The sequence below is a fragment of the Gobio gobio genome (assembly GCF_949357685.1).
Source record: "Gobio gobio genome assembly, chromosome: 11".
Lineage (NCBI taxonomy): Eukaryota > Metazoa > Chordata > Actinopteri > Cypriniformes > Gobionidae > Gobio > Gobio gobio.
In genome coordinates this window covers 54,263,193-54,288,685 of record NC_137104.1, presented here as the reverse complement: position 1 = coordinate 54,288,685, position 25,493 = coordinate 54,263,193, and the positions used below count along the sequence as shown (strand labels likewise).

General features: G+C 46.8%; 1 protein-coding gene across 2 annotated transcripts; it reads left to right on the top strand.

The window, feature by feature from the left end:
* On the top strand, positions 1–25,493 carry LOC307133939 (class I histocompatibility antigen, F10 alpha chain-like). 2 transcript variants are annotated; one of them, XR_013817503.1, is made up of 8 exons: positions 1–341; positions 6,012–6,245; positions 6,329–6,595; positions 8,877–9,155; positions 22,086–22,244; positions 22,477–22,515; positions 22,711–23,401; positions 23,958–25,493. XR_013817503.1 is itself a non-coding variant. In XM_079829328.1 (5 exons), the coding sequence occupies exons 1-5, from the start codon at positions 200–202 to the stop codon at positions 11,430–11,432; spliced, it is 1,212 nt and encodes a 403-aa protein (XP_079685454.1). In that variant the 5' UTR covers positions 190–199; the 3' UTR covers positions 11,433–11,530. The 2 variants fall into 2 exon arrangements, 1 of the variants encoding a protein (XP_079685454.1); XM_079829328.1 differs by lacking the exons at positions 22,086–22,244; positions 22,477–22,515; positions 22,711–23,401; positions 23,958–25,493 and adding an exon at positions 11,143–11,530 and having other exon boundaries at positions 190–341.

The window sequence follows — 25,493 nt, the reverse complement described above, 5'->3', positions numbered from 1 at the left end:
AACACAAAACAGGAAACTCGTGAATAGCCTAATCATGTAAGGAGATTCATGTAAACTAATATTCCCAGTGTCACGGAAAATCTCACTCACACCGAATTATTCAGAAATCCTGTAGCAGATGTTTTTTTTTGTTTTTAGTTTCTGTTCCGCTTCTTTCTTTCCGTCTTGACTGCACAAATATACTTTCGGTATTGTCGCTATGGATCTAAAGCTTGGGCTTAATTGCGTCGGAAATATAACGGCAATCATGTTTCACACACTCTTGTTTCAAAACATTTTCTTTATAGAGAAAATAATGTTTTGGCTTATTTTTCTCTGTCATCTCAGCGATGCGCTGAAAGGTAAGAGTTCACTTGTTTCTGATCTTAGTTTGCTTTCAGGGTTTATTTTAAATAGTTTCAGCATTTATATATTCGACTATTGTTCCACATACAGGGGACGAATATTTCCCTCAATATTGTGACATTCAGACATTTCGAAAAGTCTCAAACTGTTGAAGAGCTTAACAAAAGAAAAGCTTGATCTGCTTATAGTTTCCGACATTAATGAGGAAGGTCAAATACAGAGTCATGTTAAAAAGCTGAGCTAAGAAACAGTGTTTGTTTATAAGCTTGTATTAATGTGGGATTGGGTTACATTACAAATATTGTGCGTTCATGTTTGTTCATTAAAAGTTGCTCTTCGTTACCGTTAATTTAAAATGTTTCAGAGTAACTTCAGGGATTTTAAAATCAAATGGAAGACTTTTTCAGACACACACACACACACACACACACACACACACACACACACACACACACACACACACACACACACACACACACACACACACACACACACACACACACACACACACACACACACACACACACACACACACACACACACACACACACACACACACACGCGCAAATAAAAAAATTAAAAAAAATGAATAGGCCTACAATTTGCGCAGAGTAGAGTAAGGTCTATGATGGCATCCAAACCATAAATAATAACTGTATACAGTTGAAATAGCCTACAGGTTGTGACAAAATCAAAACGTTTTATAAAGGATATAGGCCTAAGCCTCACATTTAACATTCTTTTTAAAGAAAAAGGAATTATAGCCTAAATTATTATAATATTATTAAATTAGGCTACACAATTATGATTAAAATATTTACTGTCGTCATGGCACATGTCGATTATTGCCAAGATGTGCGCATGCAGAGGGTCACAATTATGAGCAAAAAGGTCAGAATTGCAATTTTTTTTCTTGGAATGTATAGTTTATATCCCACATTTCTTCCCCGCGCGTTAAAACGCGCTTCATGGATTAGGCTAAAATGATCAACTCTATTCTAAGACCATACACTGTAAAAAGAATATGCGTGAAAATGAAGGTATTTTCCGTATTGGTATTTTACAGGTGTTTTCCTGTATTTTGAATTCCACATTGCATTAGTTTGTGTTTTAAGGTTAACGGGAATTTCTGTAAAATTACTGGATATGTCCTGGCAGAAAATTACCTGGCTATATTGTCCGTTTTTATTTTCTACAGTTAATTGTAAAATATTAATATTTAGACGGTTTATTATATACAAAAATAAAATAATACTATTGACAACGACTTTAAACACTTTTTGTTTGCATATGAAAGGTTACAGAATACCAGATAATGGGATAGGGCCAGGACGCGCACTCGCGTAATTAAAAAACGAGTGTTTTTCTGGAGTTAGGGCCTTACATTTGAGTAGAAAATAAATAAAATTGGACAGAAACAAATATATTGTTAACCCAAATGTTTGGTTACGAACATTCTTCAAAATATCATCTTTTGTGTTTCACAGAGGAGAATGTCTGGAATGACACGGGGTCACATAGATTGCAATATATTAATAATAAATAGATTGAAATATATTTTATATATAAATATATTTTGAAATATATTTGAAATATATATTATTTTAATATTTTCACATTTATTAAACATATGTAAATGTATTTGTATTGGAAATTCTTACATATATTTATTTCCTTTATATTTAAATTTAGATAGCCATCTACGTATATGTAAATACATTAATTTACAATAGTGCATATATTCATTTTTAATATTTGTTAATATATTAGTTTATGTATATGTACATCTATTTTTAATCATTCAATAATTTAATTGATGTTCCTTTATAGTATATTTCACAAGTATGCCTCCATATATGTACATATTTTCATTTTATATACATTTTTATATACACAAAAATAATGAGACTTTTATTGATTTAACAAAAAGTAAAAGTATAGAGATACATACAGTACATACATACATACAGGTGAAGTGGATAACACTGATGATCTCTTCATCTCCTGTTAGTGTGTGGGATATATTAGGCAGCAAGTGAACATTTTGTCCTGAGAGTTTATGTGTTAGAAGCAGGATAAATGGGCAAGTGTGGGACAGTGGAGAACCGGCCACAGGGTCATGAAGGACCAGTGGAGAACCAGCGACAGGGTCATGGAGGACCAGTGGAGAACCGGCCACAGGGTCATGAAGGACCAGTGGAGAAACGGCCACAGGGTCATGAAGGACCAGTGGAGAACCGGCCACAGGGTCATGGAGGACCAGTGGAGAACCGGCCACAGGGTCATGGAGGACCAGTGGAGAACCGGCCACAGGGTCATGAAGGACCAGTGGAGAACCGGCCACAGGGTCATGAAGGACCAGTGGAGAACCGGCCACAGGGTCATGGAGGACCAGTGGAGAACCGGCCACAGGGTCATGGAGGACCAGTGGAGAACCGGCCACAGGGTCATGAAGGACCAGTGGAGAACCGGCCACAGGGTCATGAAGGACCAGTGGAGAACCGGCCACAGGGTCATGGAGGACCAGTGGAGAACCGGCCACAGGGTCATGGAGGACCAGTGGAGAACCGGCCACAGGGTCATGGAGGACCAGTGGAGAACCGGCCACAGGGTCATGGAGGACCAGTGGAGAACCGGCCACAGGGTCATGGAGGACCAGTGGAGAACCGGCCACAGGGTCATGAAGGACCAGTGGAGAACCGGCCACAGGGTCATGAAGGACCAGTGGAGAACCGGCCACAGGGTCATGGAGGACCAGTGGAGAACCGGCCACAGGGTCATGGAGGACCAGTGGAGAACCGGCCACAGGGTCATGGAGGACCAGTGGAGAACCGGCCACAGGGTCATGGAGGACCAGTGGAGAACCAGCCACAGGGTCATGAAGGACCAGTGGAGAACCGGCCACAGGGTCATGGAGGACCAGTGGAGAACCGGCCACAGGGTCATGGAGGACCAGTGGAGAACCGGCCACAGGGTCATGGAGGACCAGTGGAGAACCGGCCACAGGGTCATGGAGGACCAGTGGAGAACCGGCCACAGGGTCATGAAGGACCAGTGGAGAACCGGCCACAGGGTCATGAAGGACCAGTGGAGAACCGGCCACAGGGTCATGGAGGACCAGTGGAGAACCAGCCACAGGGTCATGAAGGACCAGTGGAGAACCGGCCACAGGCTCATGAAGGACCAGTGGAGAACCGGCCACAGGGTCATGAAGGACAAGTGGAGAACCGGCCACAGGGTCATGAAGGACCAGTGGAGAACCGGCCACAGGGTCATGAAGGACCAGTGGAGAACCGGCCACAGGGTCATGGGCGGCCGAGGCTCATTGATGCACGTGTGTTCCGATCAAACAGACGAGCTGAGCTCAAACTGCTCAAGAAGTTAATGCTAGTTTTGATAGAAAGGTGTCAGAATACACAGAGCATCTCAGTTTGACATCCCATTCTTAATCCTCATTACATTGCATTCAAGGTTGTGTACCTTGAATGCAATGTAAGTCACTTTGAATAAAAGAGTCTGCCAAATGCATAAATGTAAATGTAGACATGTATGTAGAAATGTTAAATGTAGAAATAATCCGTAGAGTTTAATATGGAGTCACCCACACTTCACAGCTCTAACAGCTTCAGCTCTTCTGGGAAGGCTTTCCTCAAGGTTTAGGAGTGTGTTTATGGGGATTCTTCTAGAAGCGCATTCGTGAGGTCAGGCACTGATGTTGGACGAGAAGGCCTGGCTCTCAGTCTCTGCTCTAATTCATCCCAAAGGTGTTCTATCGGGTTGAGGTCAGGACTCGAGTTCCTCCACACCAAACTGGCTCATCATGTCTTTATGGAGACGCTTTGTGCACTGGTCAGTCATGTTGGGACAGGAAGGGGCCGTCCCCAAACTGTTCCCACAAAGTTGGGAGCATGAAATTGTCCAAAATGTCTTGGTGAAGCATTAAGAGTTCCTTTCACTGGAACTAAGGGGGCAACCCCTGAAAAACAACCCCACCCCATAATCCCCCCTCCACCAAACTTTACACTTGGCACAATGCAGTCAGGCAAGTCCCGTTCTCCTGGCAACCGCCAAACCCAGACTCGTCCATGGGATTGTCAGACAGAGAAGCGTGATTGGTCACTCAGAGAACACGTCTCACTGCTCTAGAGTCCAGTGGTGGCACGCTTTACCCCACTGCATCCCACGCTTTGCATTGCACTTGGTGATGTAAGGCTTGGATGAGCTGCTCGGCCATGGAAACCCATTCCATGAAGCTCTACACACTGATCTTGAGCTCAACAGAAGTTTGGAGGTCTGGAGCTCTTGACTCTGCAGAAAGTTGCCGACTTCTGTGACCCTCAGCATGCGCTGACCCCGCTCTGTGATTTCACTTCGTGGCTGAGTTGCTGTTGTTCCCAATTGCTTCCACTTTGTTATAACACCTCTAACAGTTGAGCGTTGAGGGGCTTGAGCCTCTGCCCCTGTAATCGTGAAAGTAAACCCCCCTCTTGGAACGCAATTTCCCCTGCACATGCATGTTTATACTGTGGGAGTGCGGGGCACAACCTAATGCGGGGTTAGTTGTAACAAACATAGTTTAAAACTTTCCACAAATGCCAGGATTACAAAACTTAGTGTATAGTTGCCATATCAACACTATAGAGAAAAAACGGATGCCAAAATTCAAAAATCTTCAGGAGATATCACATTTATTTAATAGCAAAAGTACAAATAAGACACATCTGATATTGTAATCTTATATCTGTTATTAACAGTTGAGATGTACTTTAGTGCTGATCTAACAGCAGAAGACACGAGCCGCGATTAATCCCAGTGGAGCAGGCGGGGGTGTTGTCACAATGAGCCCCTATTAGAAATATGATACTTTTATGAATTCTAGAAACAATGAGAAAAAGTTGAATAAAAACTGAGAGTCAATATTCAGAAATGATTAATTATTATGTTTTGAACTATGCCGTATAGTGTTTTGAGGTGTTTGTTGTCAAACTAAAAAATATATTTTTTTTTAATTATTAAAAAATTACATTTTTTTTATATGAAAAAGTTAATAATTGTATTTTATTGACAAAATATTTTAGTTTGTCTTGTATATTTTTTCTATTATATCAGATAATATTTTAATCTGTCATATGCTCATGTTATAATGTAAAGTTACATTTCACTTCCATTCTTTCGGGGTAAATCAATAAAAAAGTATACACTGTATTAATGAAACAAAACCACATAATTGTACTAGACATGTGTGCAATTAATGTGGGAAACAATAAATACTCTGAACCCCAAATGGATTTACACAAACTGAAATAAAAAAAAGTGTTACTTTGAGCCCTGCTCTCCCACATGCGTCCGACCGGGATTCAGCTTTTGCACGTTTTTGCATTTCTTTGACCTTTCTCTTTAGGTCCCGCTTCCATTTTTCCTTTAATGAAGTGGAGTGGAAAGTCTGATATTATGCTTTGCAATGTAGTGAAAAAAAGAAAGCTTTTTTCAAGCTTGTTAAACTCATGATAGGCTACTATTGTAAGGTGAATAATGAACATTTCAGATAGTTGCGTCCATGTTGATCTCATGGTGGCTTTCAAACATCTGATCACTGGTGTAATGGATTCCTTGACCGAATAACATGAAGTGTTTTTATTGTTGTTTATATTTTATATCTCTTACAGAGAAACACTTCCTCCACTACAAGTTTACAGTCCTGACCAGAGCAGACACATTCCCAGAGTTCAGTGCTGAGGTTGTTTATGATGACAGACGGATCTCACACTACAGTAATGAAGAAAGAGTCTGGATTGTGACTGAAGACTGGACTGAAGCTCCTGCAGATCCTCCTGATTCTAGAAAGTGGTTCACTCGTCAGATCAGGACTCTGTCAAACTGCACAGACTCACAGTGTTCTGGTGAGATTCATGCTTTCCTCTTATTAATGATCACACATTATATTTACTGTAAGTTTCTCATGAGTGTTCTTCTGTGATTGTAGAGCTTCATGTTCTTCAGAGAATAATTGGCTGTGAACTGGAGAAACTTCCTGATGGATCAGTGGATCTGACTGTCTTTGATGAATATGGATTTGATGGAGAGGATCTTATATCCTTTAATTCTGACACTATGCAGTGGATTGAGAAAAGCCCCAAAGCCAAAAGAACCAAAGAGAAATGGGACAGTCAAACTGGACGAAACCACGTCATTGAATATTTCCTCAAGACCTGCAGGAAGAGGATCTCCACATTTATCAACACTAAAAAGAGTAAGTTCAGATCAAATCACTTTAATTATCTCCAGTCTCTCTCTCTCTCTCTCTCTCTCTCTCTGTGTGTGTGTGTGTGTGTGTGTGTGTGTGTGTGTGTGTGTGTGTGTGTGTGTGTGTGTGTGTGTGTGTGTGTGTGTGTGTGTGTGTGTGTGTGTGTGTGTGTGTGTGTGTGTGTGTGGGCATGTTTTTGTGAAATATCAGGACACAAATGTGTATAATGACATGGGTATGACATAGGTATTACAAAAAGAGGGTGAAATATGAGGACGTTCCCCATGTCCTCACTTTTCAAAATGCTAATAAATCATACAGAACAAGTTTTTTTTCACAGAAAGTGAACTGCACAGTCTCCTGTGAGGGCTAGGTTTAGGGGCAGTGTAAGGGGATAGAAAATACGGTTTGTACGGTATAAAAACCATTACGCCTATGGAATGTCCTCACATTTCACAAAAACAAACATGTGTGTGTGTGTGTGTGTGTGTGTGTGTGTGTGTGTGTGTGTGTGTGTGTGTGTGTGTGTGTGTGTGTGTGTGTGTGTGTGTGTGTGTGTGGGGACTGGTAATCCCTACGTTATGGGGAAAATGTCCCCACAAAGATGGCAATATCCGAAATCCTCATCCTTGAGATTTTTAGGTCCCCATGAGGAAAACATCTTATAAATCAGACTAAGTGATGTTTTTTGAAAATGTAAAAATGCAGAATGTCTCCTGTGATGGGTAGGTTTAGGGGCAGGGGCAGTGTGTGTGTGTGTGTGTGTGTGTGTGTGTGTGTGTGTGTGTGTGTGTGTGTGTGTGTGTGTGTGTGTGTGTGTGTGTGTGTGTGTGAGTGTGTGTGTGATGGGTAGGTTTAGGGGCAGTGTAGGGGGATAGAATATACGGTATGTACGGTATAAAAACCGTTACGCCTATGGAAAGTCCCCATAAAACATGAAAACCCAACATGTGTGTGAGTGTGTGTGTGTGTGACATAAATTCAGCAGGTCATCATTCACTGAAAAATAAATACTGATGAGTTGAAAATATAAAACTGTTGAGGACACATTCAGAAATGTTGAAATATCTTTATTTAAATGTTTTATTTAACTTTCTGTGTTTGTAGTAACACATCAGCGGCCCTTCACATTATGAAACACTTTTATGAAATGATTGCAGTTATGAAAATATAAACTCACTATATTGCCAAACGTTTTGTGACGCCTGCCTTTACATGCACATTAACTTAATTGACATCCCGTTCTTAATCCGTAGGGTTTAATATGGAGTTGGCCAACCCTTTACAGCTACATAAATTGCCAAAAGTATTGGGCCGCCCCTCCAAATCACTGAGTTCAGGTGTTCAATCACTTCATGGCCACAGGTGTATAAATCAAGCACTAGGCCTGCAGACGCTTCAACACACATCAGTGAGAGAATGGGCCGCTCTCAGGAGCTCAGAGAACTCAAGCGTGGGGCCGTGATCGGTGGACATCTGTGCAATAAGTCCATTCGGGACATTTCCTCACTACTCAGCCACGAAGTGAAATCACAGAGCGGGGTCAGCGCATGCTGAGGGTCACAGAAGTTGGCAACTTTCTATTTTTTTCAGGGGTTGGCCCCTTAGTTCCAGTGAAAGGAACTCTTAATGCGTCACCAAGACATTTTGGACAATTTCATGCTCCCAACTTTGTGGGAACAGTTTGGGGACGGCCCCTTCCTGTCCCAGCATGACTGACCAGTGCACAAAGTGTCGCTCCATAAAGACATGGATGAGCGATGGTCGGCCCACCCTTTACTGCTGTAACAGCTTCAGCTCTTCTAGGAAGGCTTTCCTCAAGGTTTAGGAGTGCGTTTATGGGGATTCTTCTAGAAGCGCATTTGTGAGGTCAGGCACTGATGTTGGACGAGAAGGCCTGGCTCTCAGTCTCCGCTCTAATTCAGTCTGGAGCTCTTGACTCTGCAGAAAGCTGGTGACTTCTGCGCACTGTGACCCTCAGCATGCGCTGACCCCGCTCTGTGATTTTACGTGGCCTAACACTTCGTGGCTGAGTTCCTGCTGTTCCCAATTGCTTCCACTTTATTATAATACCACTAACAGGAATATTACGTGGAATATTTCATGAATGGACTTATTGCACAGGAGACAACCTATCACTGTACCAATACTTTTGGCAATAGAGTGTATATTTGAAGGTTGTGTTCATGTGTGCAAATTGTTAATGAATATGAAGATTTTTTTTTTACACAAATCAAATCATTTGTAAATGTTTGTTTGTTAATTGCATTATTATTTTCAACTCCAGGTTCTCCAGATGTTCACATGTTTGCGAGTAAAGCTCGTGATGATCAGAATAAGCTGGTTCTGACGTGTCTGGCCACTGGTTTCTACCCCAGAGATGTTCAGATGGACATCAGATTACATAGAACTAAACTAGAGGATCAAACATCTTCTGGAATCAGACCAAATGCTGACGGATCCTTTCAGATGAGAACCAGTGTGAAGATCGACAGAAACCATAGAGGATCTTATGACTGTCGAGTCATTCACATCAGTCTGACAGAACCAGCTTTAGCTAAATGGGGTAAATATGATCATAAATTGAGTGAATATGTGAAGATCTGACTTTATACAGTAACACTGCTTCTGCATTATTAACATACAGTGCATCTGGAAAGTATAAACAGCGCTTTGCTTTTTCCACATTTTATTATGTTCCAGCCTTATTCCAAAATGGATTAAATTCATTATTTTATGCAAAATTCTACAAACAATACCCCATAATGACAATGTGAAAGAAGTTTGTTTGAAATCTTTGTAAATGTATTACAAATACAACCCCAAATCAGAAAACGTTGGGACAGTATGGAAAACGCAAATAAAAAAAAAAGAAGTGATTTCTAAATTTACTTTGACTTGTATTTCATTGCAGACAATATGAACACAAAATATTTCATGTTTTGTCTGGTCAACTTCATGTAATTTGTAAATATGCATCCTTTCCTGTCATTCAGACCTGCAACACATTTCAAAAAAAGTTGGGACAGGAGCAATTTAGGGCTAGTAATGAGGTAAAATGGTTAAATAATGATGTGATTTGAAACAGGTGATGTCAACAGGTGATTGTAATTATGATTTGGTACAAAAGCAGCATCCAAGAAAGGTCTAATCCTTTAGGAGCAAAGATGGGCCGAGGATCGCCAGTTTGCCAACAAATACGTGAGAAAATTATTGAAATGTTTAAAAACAATGTTCCTCAAAGAAAGATAGGAAGAGATTTGGATATTTCACATTAAACAGTGCATAACATAATTAAAAGATTTAAGGAATCTGGAGGAATTTCAGTGCGTAAAGGACAAGGGCGCAAGCCTAAGCTGAACAACCGTGATCTCCGATCCCTCAGGCGGCACTGCATCAAGAATCGTCATTCATCTATAAGCGATATCACCACATGGGCTCAGGACTACTTTGGCAAACCTTTGTCAAGTACCACAATACGTAGTTACATCCACAAATGCCAGTTAAAACTGTACTGTGCCAAAAGGAAGCCCTATGTTAACAGTGTCCAGAAGCGCCGTCGACTTCTCTGGGCTCTGAGGCATCTGGGATGGACCATCACACAGTGGAAACGTGTACTGTGGTCAGATGAATCAGTATTTCAGGTATTTTTTGGGAGGAATGGACGCCGTGTGCTCCGGACCAAAGAAGAAAAGGATCATCCAGACTGTTACCAGCAACAAGTCCAAAAGCCAGGGTCTGTCATGGTTTGGGGTTGTGTCAGTGCCCTTGGCAAAGGTAACTTGCACTTCTTTGAAGGCACCATTAATGCTGAAAAGTACATAGAGATTTTGGAGCATAATATGCTGCCTTCAAGAAGACATCTTTTCCAGGGACGTCCATGCATATTTCAACAAGACAATGCAAAACCACATTCTGCACACATTACAAAGTCCTGGCTGCGGAGGAAGAGGGTACGGGTACTTGACTGGCCTGCCTGCAGTCCCGACCTGTCTCCAATAGAGAATGTGTGGCGCATTTTGAAGCGCAAAATGCGACAACGAAGACCCCGTACTGTTGCCCACCTTAAGACTTGTTTGCAGGAAGAATGGGACAAAATTACCCATGAAACACTTCATCACTTGGTATCTTCAGTCCCTAAACGTCTTTTAAGTGTTGTCAAAAGGAGTGGCAACATTACAAAGTGGTAAATGCTTTACTGTCCCAACTTTTTTTTAAATGTGTTGCAGGTGTGAATGAGAGGAAAGGATGCATATTTACAAATGACATGAAGTTGACCAGACAAAACATGAAATATTTTTTTTTCATATTGTCTGCAATGAAATACAAGTCAAAGTAAATTTAGAAATCACTTTTTTTTTTATTTGCGTTTTCCATACTGTCCCAACTTTTTCTGATTTGGGGTTGTAAAAAAAATTATAAGTATTCACAGCCTTTGGCCAATACTTTGTTGAAGCACCTTTGGCACCAATTACAGCCTCAAGTTTTTTTTGTGACTTTGATGCTAAAGCTTGGCACACCTATTGGGCAGTTTCTCTCATTCTTCTTCACAGGACCGCTCAAGCTCCATCATGTTGGATGGGGAGCGTCAGTGCACAGCCATGTTCAGACCTCTCCAGAGATGTTAAATCGGGTTCAAGTCTGGCTGGGCCACTCAAGGACGTCCCGTAGCCACTCCTTTGTTATCTTGGCTGTGCTTAGGGTCGCTGTCCTGTTGGAAGATGAGCCTGAGGTCCAGTCTGAGGTCCAGAGCGCTCTGGAGCAGGTCATCAAGGATTCATCTTTCCCTCGATCCTGTCTAGTCTCCCAGTTCCTGCGGCTGAAACACATCCCCACATCATGATGCTGCCACCACCGCTTCACTGTAGGGATATGATTGGCAAGGAGATGAGCGGCGCCTGGTTTCCTCCAGACATGAAGTTCAATCTTTGTTTCATCAGACCAGAGAATTTTGTTTCCCTTTCAGTCGGTCACGTTCGACGTACGTCGGAACTGACAGACGAATTGGGATCTGATCTCAGAGACCAATCTACTTCGAGTGTGTTAAAAACGAGCCAATGGAGATTGGCATGCGATTCACCGCCCCGCAGCGCGGGTATAAATAAGGAAGTGGAATGCTTGATCATTGCCTTTTTTTTCGGAGCCGAACAGTGTCATTGCTGTGTCTACGAAGAGTGTTATTCGAGTCTCGTGAGAAGGATTGCTGTTCCAGTGCGGGTGTGACGGCGCGTTTCAGCGGGTGGCCGCTTCAGAGGAGATAAAGAGCTGGTTTTGTTGGTTGGCTGGGCGTTTCCATTTCTGAGTGCTCACGCAGGCTTGCACTATCTGAACTGCGTGAGCCGCGGTCATCTCCCTGAGTGCTTCAGCACTGAAAGAGCAGTTTTCCTTTTCTAAAAGAGCAACACGGTTTGACCTTGCGTCTTTTTCAAGATGTCATTCAAAACGTGTGTTTCTGGATGCGGTTGTTTCCTGTCCTCATTTGACGGCCACGATCTCTCTCACATATAAACATGTGAGATCGCGTTCGTGGGTTCTCAGGAGAGCATGGTCACGTCGGCGCGTTGTTCATCTCACCTTTCTCGTAAGGGCTTGAGCATTCAGCGCGCCGTGTGCCGTCGAGCACCGGCTGATAGCGGGGGTTTTCACGGCAACCCAGCGTGTCACTCGGCCCTCTCGATGCGCGGTCCAGACTATGAAACCTCAAATGGGGTTGAGTCCCTTTCCTCATTCCCTGATCTAGTTTCTTTTCTGGTGCGCCAGAAAATGACTACTTTAGCTAATAAGCCTTGGTGACCTGAGGATTACAGTGGGGCATCCCCGCCGGGTACATCTCTTCGGGCCCCCACTCCTCTATCGCATCATGAGCATGCTGAGACTGTGTTTGTGGGTGGTTCATGTTCTCTCATGAGAACATGACCACGTCGGTGCGGTGTTCGTCTTGCCTTTTCATAGGGCTTGAGCGTTCAGCGCACCGTGTGCCGTCGAGTTTGACGGCCACGTTCACTGTTTCACATGCCTGCTGGTAGCTTACAGATGGGATTGCTGGTCCTTTTAAAACAAGGAGACCTAGTGTTTAATTTGGGGCTCTGGAAGAGGACAGATGTCAATTGCTGCATCGGAGAGAGGGCTATTATGCATTGGAAATGATGATGCTGAGTTTCCCACTATAATTGTGTGTGCTCTTGCTGAATCAGATTCAGAGTTGACAGCCATGCTTTCCCAGGTGGCTGAGGCGTAGTGCAACGCTTAAATCGCCTTGCCTACCCCCGTGCCTTTTTTCCCGGATGGGCATTGGAAAAATTAGCAGTATGGAACTATTTGGTGTCAAAATATGGAACACCAAAAGGGCCGAAATCTGTATACATTTTTCCCTCTCTCACTACCCTCTGTCCTGCATGTACGAGGGTAGTCCCGACCCAGGGGTTATGCAGGAACTGCGTGCGGCGGTGGACCTCGCTCTCTGGGCGACGGAAGCGACTGCACGCTCCCTGGGTCAGGCGATGTCCATACTAGTGGTCCAGGAACCTGGGGCTAAACCTGGCAGATATGCGTGAGTCCGACTAAGTTCGGTTCCTTAACGCCCCTGTCGGTCAGGCTGGCCTATTCGGCGACGCCGTCGAGTACTTTGCCCAGCAGTTCTCGATGGCCTAGAAGCAAACAGAGGTGGTTTAATAAACAAAAAAAAAATCCTAATTCGCAGCGCCTCTGCCTGCTTGTCGCCGAGGGCGCCCCCCCTGCGTCCGCCTCCGCCCCTGCGAAACCCAGGCAGCAGCCTCCATCTGGGAAGCAGGGTGCCGGACGTAAGGGAGGTCGCCCAACCCGCTCAGGGCTTGCTAGTCTACAAGCAAGCGTAAGGGCAAGCGGCCCTGAGATGGGCAGCCCAGGGAGAACAGGAGCTGTTCCAAGGGAGTTGGTGTCCGCACCCCTCCCTCACCCCCCCCCCCCCGGAGGAGGACCCCGGAGGCTTGGCTTCAGCCCCCAGGCCGTCTCGCTGGCTCATCCGTACCATCAGACTCGGCTACGCGATTCAGTTCGCTCACCGGCCTCCCAAGTACAAGGGCATCCTCTTCACCTCTGTGCGAAGCAGCGATGCTCAGGTCTTGCGGTCAGAGATCGATGTCCTACTGGCGAAGGACGCGGTCGAGCCGGTTCCTCCAGCCGATATGAAGGCGGGGTTCTACAGCCCCTACTTCATTGTGGGTTACGGCCAATCTTGGACCTGTGTATCTTGAATCGGGCCCCACAAGCTCCCGTTCCGGATGCTAACGCAGAAACGCATTTTTCGAATATATCGGTCCCCAAGATTGGTTCGCAGCGATCGACCTGAAGGATGCGTACTTTCATGTCTCTATCCTTCCTCGACACAGACCGTTCCTATGCTTTGCGTTCGAGGGGTAGGCATATCAGTACAAAGTCCTGCCCTTCGGCCTGTCCCTGTCGCCTCGTGTCTTCACGAAAGTCGAAGAGGCAGCCATTTTTCCGCTCAGAGAACGCGGCGTTCGCATCGTCAACTATCTTGACGACTGGCTCATACTCGCCCAGTCTCGGGAGCAGGTGTGCGAACACAGGGACATGGTGCTCCGTCACCTCAGCCTGTTGGGCCTTGGGGTCAACCGAGAGAAGCGCAAACTCTGTCCCACACAGAGGATCTCTTATCTCGGTATGGAGCTGGATTCGGTCAGCCAGACTGCGCGCCTCACAGAAGAGCGGGTCCGGTCGGTGTTGAACTGCTTGAATTCATTCAAGAGCAGGACAGCGGTTCCACTGAAATTTTTTCAGAGGCTCCTGGGGCATATGGCATCTGCAGCCGCGGTAACACCGCTCGGATTGCTTCATATGAGACCGCTTCAACACTGGCTTCATGGCCGAGTCCCGAGGTGGGCGTGGCAGAGCGGCCAGTACCGGGTCCCAGTGACTCCTTACTGCCACCAAAATTTCAGCCCATGGTCCGACGCTTCGTTTCTCCGGGCCGGGGTGCCCTTAGAACAAGTGTCCAGGCATGCTGTGCTCTTCACGGATGCCTCCTCCACGGGCTGGGGGGCCACGTACAACGGGCATGCAGTTTCAGGTCTGTGGACGGGACCTCAATTGCATTGGCATATCAATTGCCTCGAGTTGTTAGCGGTACACTTGGCACTGCGCCGCCTCAAGGGGCCGCTACGTGGCAAGCATGTACTGGTCCGTATGGACAGCACTGCGGCCGTTGCGTAAATCAACCGTCAGGGTGGTCTACGCTCCCGTTGCATGTTCCAACTCGCCCGCCACCTCCTCCTGTGGAGTCAGAAGCATCTGAGGTCGCTTCGTGCCATTCACATCCCAGGTGCGCTGAACCAGACAGCCGACAAGCTCTCTCGCCAGTCGACACCTCCGGGGGAGTGGCGACTCCATCCCCAGGCGGTCCAGCTGATATGGGACCTCTTCGAAGCCGCACAGGTAGACCTGTTTGCCTCTCCGGACTCGACCCATTGCCAGTGGTACTATTCCCTGACCGGGGGCACCCTCGGCACGGATGCACTGGCGCACAGCTGGCCCCGGGACCTGCGCAAATATGCGTTTCCCCCAGTGAGCCTTCTTGCACAGACCCTGTGCAAGGTCAGGGAGGACGAGGAGCAGGTCTTGTTAGTTGCGCCCTATTGGCCCAACCGGACCTGGTTCCCAGAACTAACTCTCCTCGTGACAGCCCTCCTTGGCCGATTCCCCTGAGGAGGGACCTTCTTTCTCAGGGACGGGGCACTCTATGGCACCCGCGTCCAGACCTTTGGAAACTCCATGTTTGGTCCCTGGACGGGACGCGGAGGTTCTAGGTGGTCTACCACAGTCAGTGGTGGACACCATCTCTTCTACTAGAGCCCCCTCTGAGGCGCCTCTACGCTTTGAAGTGGAACCTGTTCGTTGAGTGGTGCTCTTCCCACCGGGAAGACCCCCGAAGGTGTTCAGTTAGTGTCGTGCTTTCTTTCCTGCAAGACGGGCTGGAGCGAAGGCTGTCTCCCTCCACCCTCAAAGTGTACGTCGCAGCAATAGCGGCGTATCACAACGCAGTCGAAGGTAAGTCCTTGGGAAAGCACGACCTAATCGTCAGGTTCCTCAGAGGTGCGAGGAGGCTAAATCCTCCTCGTCCAAACTCGTTACCCTCTTGGGACTTGGCTCTAGTGCTCAGAGCACTTCAGAGCCCTCCCTTTGAGTCTTTGCAGTCTGTGGAGCTTAAAATCCTGTCAATGAAGACAGTGCTTCTGACGGCTTTTGCCTCCATCAAGAGGGTGGGGGACCTGCATGCACTTTCGGTCAACGAATCGTGCCTAGAATTCGGGCCGGCCAACTCTCACGTTGTCCTGAGACCCTGGCCTGGATACGTGCCCAAGGTTCCTACCACTCCCTTCCGGGACCAGGTAGTGAACCTGGAAGCGCTGCCTTCGGAGGAGGCAGACCCAGCCCAGGCTTTATGTCCCGTCCGCGCTCTTCGCGCTTACGTCAACCGGACTCAAAGGTTTCGGACCTCAGAGCAACTCTTCATCTGTTACGGAGGCCAGCAGAAGGGAAAGTCTGTCTCCAGACAGAGGTTAGCCCACTGGATAGTGGATGCTATCGTCTTGGCTTACCAGTCCCAAGACGTGCCTTGCCCGTTCGGGTTGCGAGCACACTCAACAAGGAGTGTTGCTTCTTCCTGGGCGCTGGCTCAAGGCGCCTCGCTGACAGATATATGTAGAGCTGCGGGCTGGGCGACACCTAACATGCATCACAGCGTGGTACGGGAACAGCACCAGTCACGACTGCAAAGCCCTGCAAAGAGTGGTGCGCTTATCCGAGCGCATCTCAGGCTCAGCTCTCCCGTCTCTGCAGGACATCTACACCAAACGCTGCAGAGGTAGAGCTACTAAAATCATCAGAGACATTAATCACCCTGCAAACTCTCACTTCACCCTGCTGCCATCTGGTAAGCGCTTCCGTAGCCTGATGGCAAAGACTGAAAGACTCAGGAGGAGTTTCTTCCCCCAGGCCATCAGACTCCTGAACTCAGTCACGTGACTCACTTCACCCCCGCACACACATAAACATACAGTCTTTTAACATTAACATCCACATACTGCAATTGCACTGCACTTTACGTCCCTATTGTTACTGCGTAACAACCTGTAATAAACCTTGCACATTATACTTCTTTATATATACATATTATATATTTTATGTTAACCACTTATTTTTAAGTCTACAGTTTATCTCACTTATCATATCCACATATTTTTTATATTTTTATTTTTATCTTATTTCCTATTTTTATCTTTTACTTGATTTATTTATAATTCTACTTATGTTAATACTTTTTATTCTAATTTTATTCTATTTCTATTTAATTTCTTGTAACTGTTATTTGCACTGTCCATGGAGCGGACCTGTTTACATTTCACTGCCAGTTGTATATTGTGTATATAACTGTGTATGTGACAAATAAAACTCTTGAATCTTGAATCTTGAATCTTGAACACGTTCGCTAGATTCTATAGCCTCCGTGTAGAGCCGGTATCTTCCCGCATCCTCGCCCCCAGTGGCCAGTAGCGCTAATTGCCCGTTCTAAGTGTTGGCTTGCATACGCCACTCCCGCCCTCTGGGCCGGATACGTGCGTCTTTTTGTCTCCAGTTGTGTTCCCCGGAAACGGCTAACCCTGTCGAGCTCCTCCGTCACCCCTGCGGTGCCAGACGTTGCAGCCGTCTGACGCCAGGCCTGCACCCGTATGCTTGTGAAACGTGTGTGTAGGCTGGGTTCCATATGTAGCAGTTCCCTCACGGCAACCCCATATGGGTCAGGCGATGTCCATACTAGTGGTCCAGGAACCTGGGGCTAAACCTGGCAGATATGCGTGAGTCCGACTAAGTTCGGTTCCTTAACGCCCCTGTCGGTCAGGCTGGCCTATTCGGCGACGCCGTCGAGTACTTTGCCCAGCAGTTCTCGATGGCCTAGAAGCAAACAGAGGTGGTTTAATAAACAAAAAAAAAATCCTAATTCGCAGCGCCTCTGCCTGCTTGTCGCCGAGGGCGCCCCCCCTGCGTCCGCCTCCGCCCCTGCGAAACCCAGGCAGCAGCCTCCATCTGGGAAGCAGGGTGCCGGACGTAAGGGAGGTCGCCCAACCCGCTCAGGGCTTGCTAGTCTACAAGCAAGCGTAAGGGCAAGCGGCCCTGAGATGGGCAGCCCAGGGAGAACAGGAGCTGTTCCAAGGGAGTTGGTGTCCGCACCCCTCCCTCACCCCCCCCCCGGAGGAGGACCCCGGAGGCTTGGCTTCAGCCCCCAGGCCGTCTCGCTGGCTCATCCGTACCATCAGACTCGGCTACGCGATTCAGTTCGCTCACCGGCCTCCCAAGTACAAGGGCATCCTCTTCACCTCTGTGCGAAGCAGCGATGCTCAGGTCTTGCGGTCAGAGATCGATGTCCTACTGGCGAAGGACGCGGTCGAGCCGGTTCCTCCAGCCGATATGAAGGCGGGGTTCTACAGCCCCTACTTCATTGTGGGTTACGGCCAATCTTGGACCTGTGTATCTTGAATCGAGCCCTGCACAAGCTCCCGTTCCGGATGCTAACGCAGAAACGCATTTTTCGAATATATCGGTCCCCAAGATTGGTTCGCAGCGATCGACCTGAAGGATGCGTACTTTCATGTCTCTATCCTTCCTCGACACAGACCGTTCCTATGCTTTGCGTTCGAGGGGTAGGCATATCAGTACAAAGTCCTGCCCTTCGGCCTGTCCCTGTCGCCTCGTGTCTTCACGAAAGTCGAAGAGGCAGCCATTTTTCCGCTCAGAGAACGCGGCGTTCGCATCGTCAACTATCTCGACGACTGGCTCATACTCGCCCAGTCTCGGGAGCAGGTGTGCGAACACAGGGACATGGTGCTCCGTCACCTCAGCCTGTTGGGCCTTCGGGTCAACCGAGAGAAGCGCAAACTCTGTCCCACACAGAGGATCTCTTATCTCGGTATGGAGCTGGATTCGGTCAGCCAGACTGCGCGCCTCACAGAAGAGCGGGTCCGGTCGGTGTTGAACTGCTTGAATTCATTCAAGAGCAGGACAGCGGTTCCACTGAAATTTTTTCAGAGGCTCCTGGGGCATATGGCATCTGCAGCCGCGGTAACACCGCTCGGATTGCTTCATATGAGACCGCTTCAACACTGGCTTCATGGCCGAGTCCCGAGGTGGGCGTGGCAGAGCGGCCAGTACCGGGTCCCAGTGACTCCTCACTGCCACCAAAATTTCAGCCCATGGTCCGACGCTTCGTTTCTCCGGGCCGGGGTGCCCTTAGAACAAGTGTCCAGGCATGCTGTGCTCTTCACGGATGCCTCCTCCACGGGCTGGGGGGCCACGTACAACGGGCATGCAGTTTCAGGTCTGTGGACGGGACCTCAATTGCATTGGCATATCAATTGCCTCGAGTTGTTAGCGGTACACTTGGCACTGCGCCGCCTCAAGGGGCCGCTACGTGGCAAGCATGTACTGGTCCGTATGGACAGCACTGCGGCCGTTGCGTAAATCAACCGTCAGGGTGGTCTACGCTCCCGTTGCATGTTCCAACTCGCCCGCCACCTCCTCCTGTGGAGTCAGAAGCATCTGAGGTCGCTTCGTGCCATTCACATCCCAGGTGCGCTGAACCAGACAGCCGACAAGCTCTCTCGCCAGTCGACACCTCCGGGGGAGTGGCGACTCCATCCCCAGGCGGTCCAGCTGATATGGGACCTCTTCGAAGCCGCACAGGTAGACCTGTTTGCCTCTCCGGACTCGACCCATTGCCAGTGGTACTATTCCCTGACCGGGGGCACCCTCGGCACGGATGCACTGGCGCACAGCTGGCCCCGGGACCTGCGCAAATATGCGTTTCCCCCAGTGAGCCTTCTTGCACAGACCCTGTGCAAGGTCAGGGAGGACGAGGAGCAGGTCTTGTTAGTTGCGCCCTATTGGCCCAACCGGACCTGGTTCCCAGAACTAACTCTCCTCGTGACAGCCCTCCTTGGCCGATTCCCCTGAGGAGGGACCTTCTTTCTCAGGGACGGGGCACTCTATGGCACCCGCGTCCAGACCTTTGGAAACTCCATGTTTGGTCCCTGGACGGGACGCGGAGGTTCTAGGTGGTCTACCACAGTCAGTGGTGGACACCATCTCTTCTACTAGAGCCCCCTCTGAGGCGCCTCTACGCTTTGAAGTGGAACCTGTTCGTTGAGTGGTGCTCTTCCCACCGGGAAGACCCCCGAAGGTGTTCAGTTAGTGTCGTGCTTTCTTTCCTGCAAGACGGGCTGGAGCGAAGGCTGTCTCCCTCCACCCTCAAAGTGTACGTCGCAGCAATAGCGGCGTATCACAACGCAGTCGAAGGTAAGTCCTTGGGAAAGCACGACCTAATCGTCAGGTTCCTCAGAGGTGCGAGGAGGCTAAATCCTCCTCGTCCAAACTCGTTACCCTCTTGGGACTTGGCTCTAGTGCTCAGAGCACTTCAGAGCCCTCCCTTTGAGTCTTTGCAGTCTGTGGAGCTTAAAATCCTGTCAATGAAGACAGTGCTTCTGACGGCTTTTGCCTCCATCAAGAGGGTGGGGGACCTGCATGCACTTTCGGTCAACGAATCGTGCCTAGAATTCGGGCCGGCCAACTCTCACGTTGTCCTGAGACCCTGGCCTGGATACGTGCCCAAGGTTCCTACCACTCCCTTCCGGGACCAGGTAGTGAACCTGGAAGCGCTGCCTTCGGAGGAGGCAGACCCAGCCCAGGCTTTATGTCCCGTCCGCGCTCTTCGCGCTTACGTCAACCGGACTCAAAGGTTTCGGACCTCAGAGCAACTCTTCATCTGTTACGGAGGCCAGCAGAAGGGAAAGTCTGTCTCCAGACAGAGGTTAGCCCACTGGATAGTGGATGCTATCGTCTTGGCTTACCAGTCCCAAGACGTGCCTTGCCCGTTCGGGTTGCGAGCACACTCAACAAGGAGTGTTGCTTCTTCCTGGGCGCTGGCTCAAGGCGCCTCGCTGACAGATATATGTAGAGCTGCGGGCTGGGCGACACCTAACACGTTCGCTAGATTCTATAGCCTCCGTGTAGAGCCGGTATCTTCCCGCATCCTCGCCCCCAGTGGCCAGTAGCGCTAAGTGCCCGTTCTAAGTGTTGGCTTGCATACGCCACTCCCGCCCTCTGGGCCGGATACGTGCGTCTTTTTGTCTCCAGTTGTGTTCCCCGGAAACGGCTAACCCTGTCGAGCTCCTCCGTCACCCCTGCGGTGCCAGACGTTGCAGCCGTCTGACGCCAGGCCTGCACCCGTATGCTTGTGAAACGTGTGTGTAGGCTGGGTTCCATATGTAGCAGTTCCCTCACGGCAACCCCATATGTGTATTCTTCCACGGTACCAGCTACCCTACTCGGCTAGCCCCGTGTCTTTCCCTTGACAGAGCCCGCTCTGTCATCTCTGGGCGTGTTCTTTCCCCCCTGGAACCAGGCCATGTGTATTCCGCCACCAATCCTTCCACTGAAGGACGTGGCTCAGCAGCGTACCATCTCCTGAGACGGGCACGCTTCCCAGCGTTATCCAATAGTCACACTGGGTGGGTCTTGCAGAAACAGCAGTGACTGACCTCCCTGCTTGGAGCCCTGACTTCCGTACCATCTAAGACGGTCCAGTGCGCTCAAGCAGGACGCTGGAAGGGCCAGCACCCTGGCGTTTTGGTAGGGATCCCAATTCGTTGGTCAGTTCCGACGTATGTCGAACGTGACCGACTGAAAGGGAACGTCTCGGTTACGTATGTAACCCTCGTTCCCTGAAGGAGGGAACGGAGACGTACGTCCCATCGCCAGGTGCTGCGCTTCCGCTAGGGGGCCGAGTCACTAGTTCGGCTCCTCAGCAGAAAAAAGCAATGATCAAGCATTCCACTTCCTTATTCATACCCGCGCTGCGGGCCGGTGCGTGGAATGCGTGAATCGCATGCCAATCTCCATTGGCTCGTTTTTAACACACTCGAAGTAGATTGGTCTCTGAGATCAGATCCCAATTCGTCGGTCAGTTCCGACGTACGTCTCCGTTCCCTCCTTCAGGGAACGAGGGTTACATACGTAACCGAGACGTTCTCATGGTATGAGAGTCCTTCAGGTTCCTTTTGGCAAACTCCAGGTGGGATGTCATCTGCCTTTTCCTGAGGAGTGTCTTCCGTCTGGCCACGCCCCCACACAGGCCTGATTGGTGGAGAGCTGCAGAGATGGCTGTTCTTCTCTGATCAGCGGTAACAGGATGGACCTGAGCTCAATTTTGAGCGTCATGACAAAGGCTGTGAATACTTGCATGTGACAATTTTTTTTTCAGATTTCAAACAAACTTCTTTCACGTTGTCATTATGGGGTATTGTTTGTAGAATTTTGAATTTAATCCATTTTAAGTCAATAAAAAAATTTGGAAAAAGTGAAGCGCTGTGAATACAGTCATTTACAATGGTTGTGTTTTTATTTAATTGATTAATTAATTAATTAATTAATTTTGGTTTTTTTGCAGTTGGAAATTGTGACGACTGTGAAACAGAATCTCGGGATGTCTCTTTAATAGTATTAGGTGTAGGTTTAATTCTAGCGCTAGCTCTAGCTCTAGCTCTAGTTCTAGCTCTAGTTCTCATTGTGTGTCTTTGGAGGATTTGCCTATTGATAAGTTCAACAGGTGAGTTCTAAATATTGAACACTGTTGCTTTAAATGTCTTGATTTTAAACATCATAGCTTTAAAAGAAATTTCAAAATGTATGTTTTGACAGTGTATATGACAGTAAAAATATAAACTAGTAAAGAGTTTGATGATGATGAGATTGAAGGACATAAACAAGATCTATAACAAATGAGAATTGCGACGTGAAATCTGTTTGTACTCAAAGTTTTTATATAATCTCTCCTCTAGGTAAGAGGTGATGACGAGAACCGAGCATCATCCTTGCAGGTATCAAATCATAGTTCAGTCCATACTACAGGTACAGACAGCCGTCTAGTGTTTAGTGGTGTGTTTCAATCAGGAGCACATGTGATAAATACAGACTGAACTGGGATTTTTTTTTTGCAGCTTAAGCATTATTTCAAGAGCATGACATTGGTATCTGATGTTAAGTTTTATATTCTCTGCTGTGTTTTTTTCTAGGTCAGATGAGCAGCTCTGATGATGAAAATGGAGGGAAGATCAGACTTCACTCTGAGAGAGGAAACATATGCAGTTATGACTGTGTGAGACTGAGCAGGACGAGGGCGAGAGCCGCGGGGAACGGAGCGAGGGCGGTGGAGTGAGTGCTAATGCCTCGAGTTTCTCACGGAGGAGCGACGACTGTGAAGGATGGGAGAGGAACAGGCCTGGGTCATTAATGTTCTGTTTTATTATGGGGTTTTTTTTTTGCGGCGGTCGCCCATGAGGGGTTGACAGGCTAGGATGCCGTGCCGTTATTCCCCTCAGTGACCGTGGCCTAAAGAGGACGAGCCGCCGTGTTGAAGCCGCCGCCCCTCACGCCTCAGACCGAAGAGAGAAGTGTGTGTGGCCGTCAGACCCCAGCCCTTACCTGGACCCATCCTATCTGATCACTGCCCTTCCTTCACGATTCCCTGGCACACCGAGGACACCAGATCCCCTGTTTTGTTGGGCACTTTATTCCCCTTTTTAAATAAATTTTTTAAATGTTTGTTAATGTTAATAATAAACCCCTCCTCGAGGCCTGAAGCCACACCCACTGTGTCTGTCGTTTGCTCCTCCCACCACAATTATTACAGACTATAGGAGAATAAACCATCATCTCCTTACACAGATATCTCCACATCACAGTCACATGACCCAGACCTGCAAGGTGAGGATTTGATGATAAGTACCGCTGCCAAATGACATGAATTAAGAGGTTTAAGATTTTGGGCCAGTTGGAGCATACGTCTAAAGAGTTTTAATGGACAGGGCATGGAGAAAAGGGTACTTTAAAGGAAAGCCCTGATGAATTGATTTTGAATGGTTTACTGATAACAGAAACTGAAAAGATTTTGATAAAAATGAAAATTGGGTATTGAGATATGATTAAGTATGATGTCACGAGATAAAGATGAGTGAGTGAGCATTGGCAAGCATTGTTTACCCCGACAATATTTTCAATGATTATGATAAATGGCTGGCGAGCCTGCAGGCAAAGGGTGAATGATACTCACATGAAAGTTTATGAGGGGGTAACAATATTTGCTAAAAATCTTCGCATCTTGATGCATATTGATATACACGAAAATGAGAAAAGGCCTTGAGTAAATCTGAGACCGTTTTTTGGAAGACCACCATTCATGGGAATGGAAGGGGGTAAACAATAGCTTACATCAATAGAATTGTGAATTATTGAAAAGAGATGTCTTTCCTGTGGTCTACAGTCTAAAATTTGGGGAAACCAGCTGGGACTCCTTTACACGACATCAAACCAGGTGACTTCGTGGTGATACAGAAGGAAAATCTGAAAGGCGAAAAGAGGGCTAGAACCACGATTGTGAAGGTAGCTGAGAGGCGGCGTGGGTTCACACAAGCCCCTGCAGAAAGTTTCCATCAGTGATGGAGCCAGGAGCCGAGACCAGAGAAGCAGGAAGCACATGTCGGTGCTGGGCTGGCAGAGATCAAATATAAACATCAACCGCCATTATCAACGCAGGAGCAGGAACATCTGCCAAGAGTGGTGCTGAAGTAACCAATCTTTAAGTCAGAACCTATCGTGAGATCACAAGCAGCGGCCTCTGTGAAAAGACGAGAAACAAACGGCAGAGAACTTGAATTTGACAATCTGTGTATTATTACCAGGTGATGAAGATCCATGGACAGATGAAAAGGCAGATGACTCATGGTTTGGTTGGATAACAGACCTTAAAGGATGGGGATACTGGCTAGGATTTATTTTATTGACATGTATTTGTCAGTGTATTTCCAGCCTAGTTCAGAAAATAGTGAAATCCAGCGTATCACACCAGATGGTTAAACTGGACATTTAGAACGAGTATGACGAGTGGATGAGTGATTTCAGTTGATGTGACCAGCGAGGAGAAAAATTAAACAAATTAGGGGACTAAGTTTTCGTTACTTTCGATCTGGGCAGCCTCTAGAGGCCTCAGATATCTAAATATCATAATCATGTTTTTGCTTGCAGTGAAAGGGGACTTTACCCACAAAAATAGCCTATGCATATTTTCTTTCTTTCAAAAATTCAAGAGAGTGATCGATGATAGCTTGAATTTGCTTTTTATTATTATTATTTTGATTACCATTTTAAAATTTTACTATTACTATTATTCATATTTACACATTATTAAATTTGTCTTTATTATGATTTATCAATGAGTGATAAAAAGGGGGAATTGTGACGGAAAAATTTAATCAATGAAGGATATTAATAATTACATTCATATATCAAAGAATATTATACCACATAAGTCATTCACACAAACACTAAACACCATCATGGTAAAATGACAAATGCATTAAACATTAATTTAACAAAATTAGATGTAACATAAAACCCTAATGTACATAACTGATCAGAACAAAATAAGAAAAACTAAGAAGAAACAGCTATTTCAATGAAAATGCATCAAATGCGAAGTGTCGCAGGGAATTCTGGGAATGTCAATGTACGGTTTTTCACTGTAAATTACACATTGACTTCTTCTTTTTCACTTTTAAAAACTGTACATTTAACAGTATTTTACTGTAATATATTACATTAAATGTAAGGTTAGATCTTTTACAATTATTCCAGTTTTTGATAACAGGAATTACATTTGCTCTAGTAAAAATGTGAATTCTTGATATCAACAACCGAATTGCTACTGGTAAAAATGTTAATTTGTGTCACGTCCTGTATTTGCTTGGAGCCCCAAAAATGTTCACACCCGCCCATACTGGAAATGAACGATATTAAACCC

Coding starts and splice junctions, on each gene's coding strand:
- LOC307133939 (XM_079829328.1), top strand. CDS start 200: ATGGATCTAAAGCTTGGGCTTAATTGCGTCGGAAATATAACGGCAATC. Junction 6,246..6,328: donor CACAGACTCACAGTGTTCTG/GTGAGATTCATG, acceptor CTGTGATTGTAG/AGCTTCATGTTCTTCAGAGA. Junction 6,596..8,876: donor ATTTATCAACACTAAAAAGA/GTAAGTTCAGAT, acceptor TTTCAACTCCAG/GTTCTCCAGATGTTCACATG.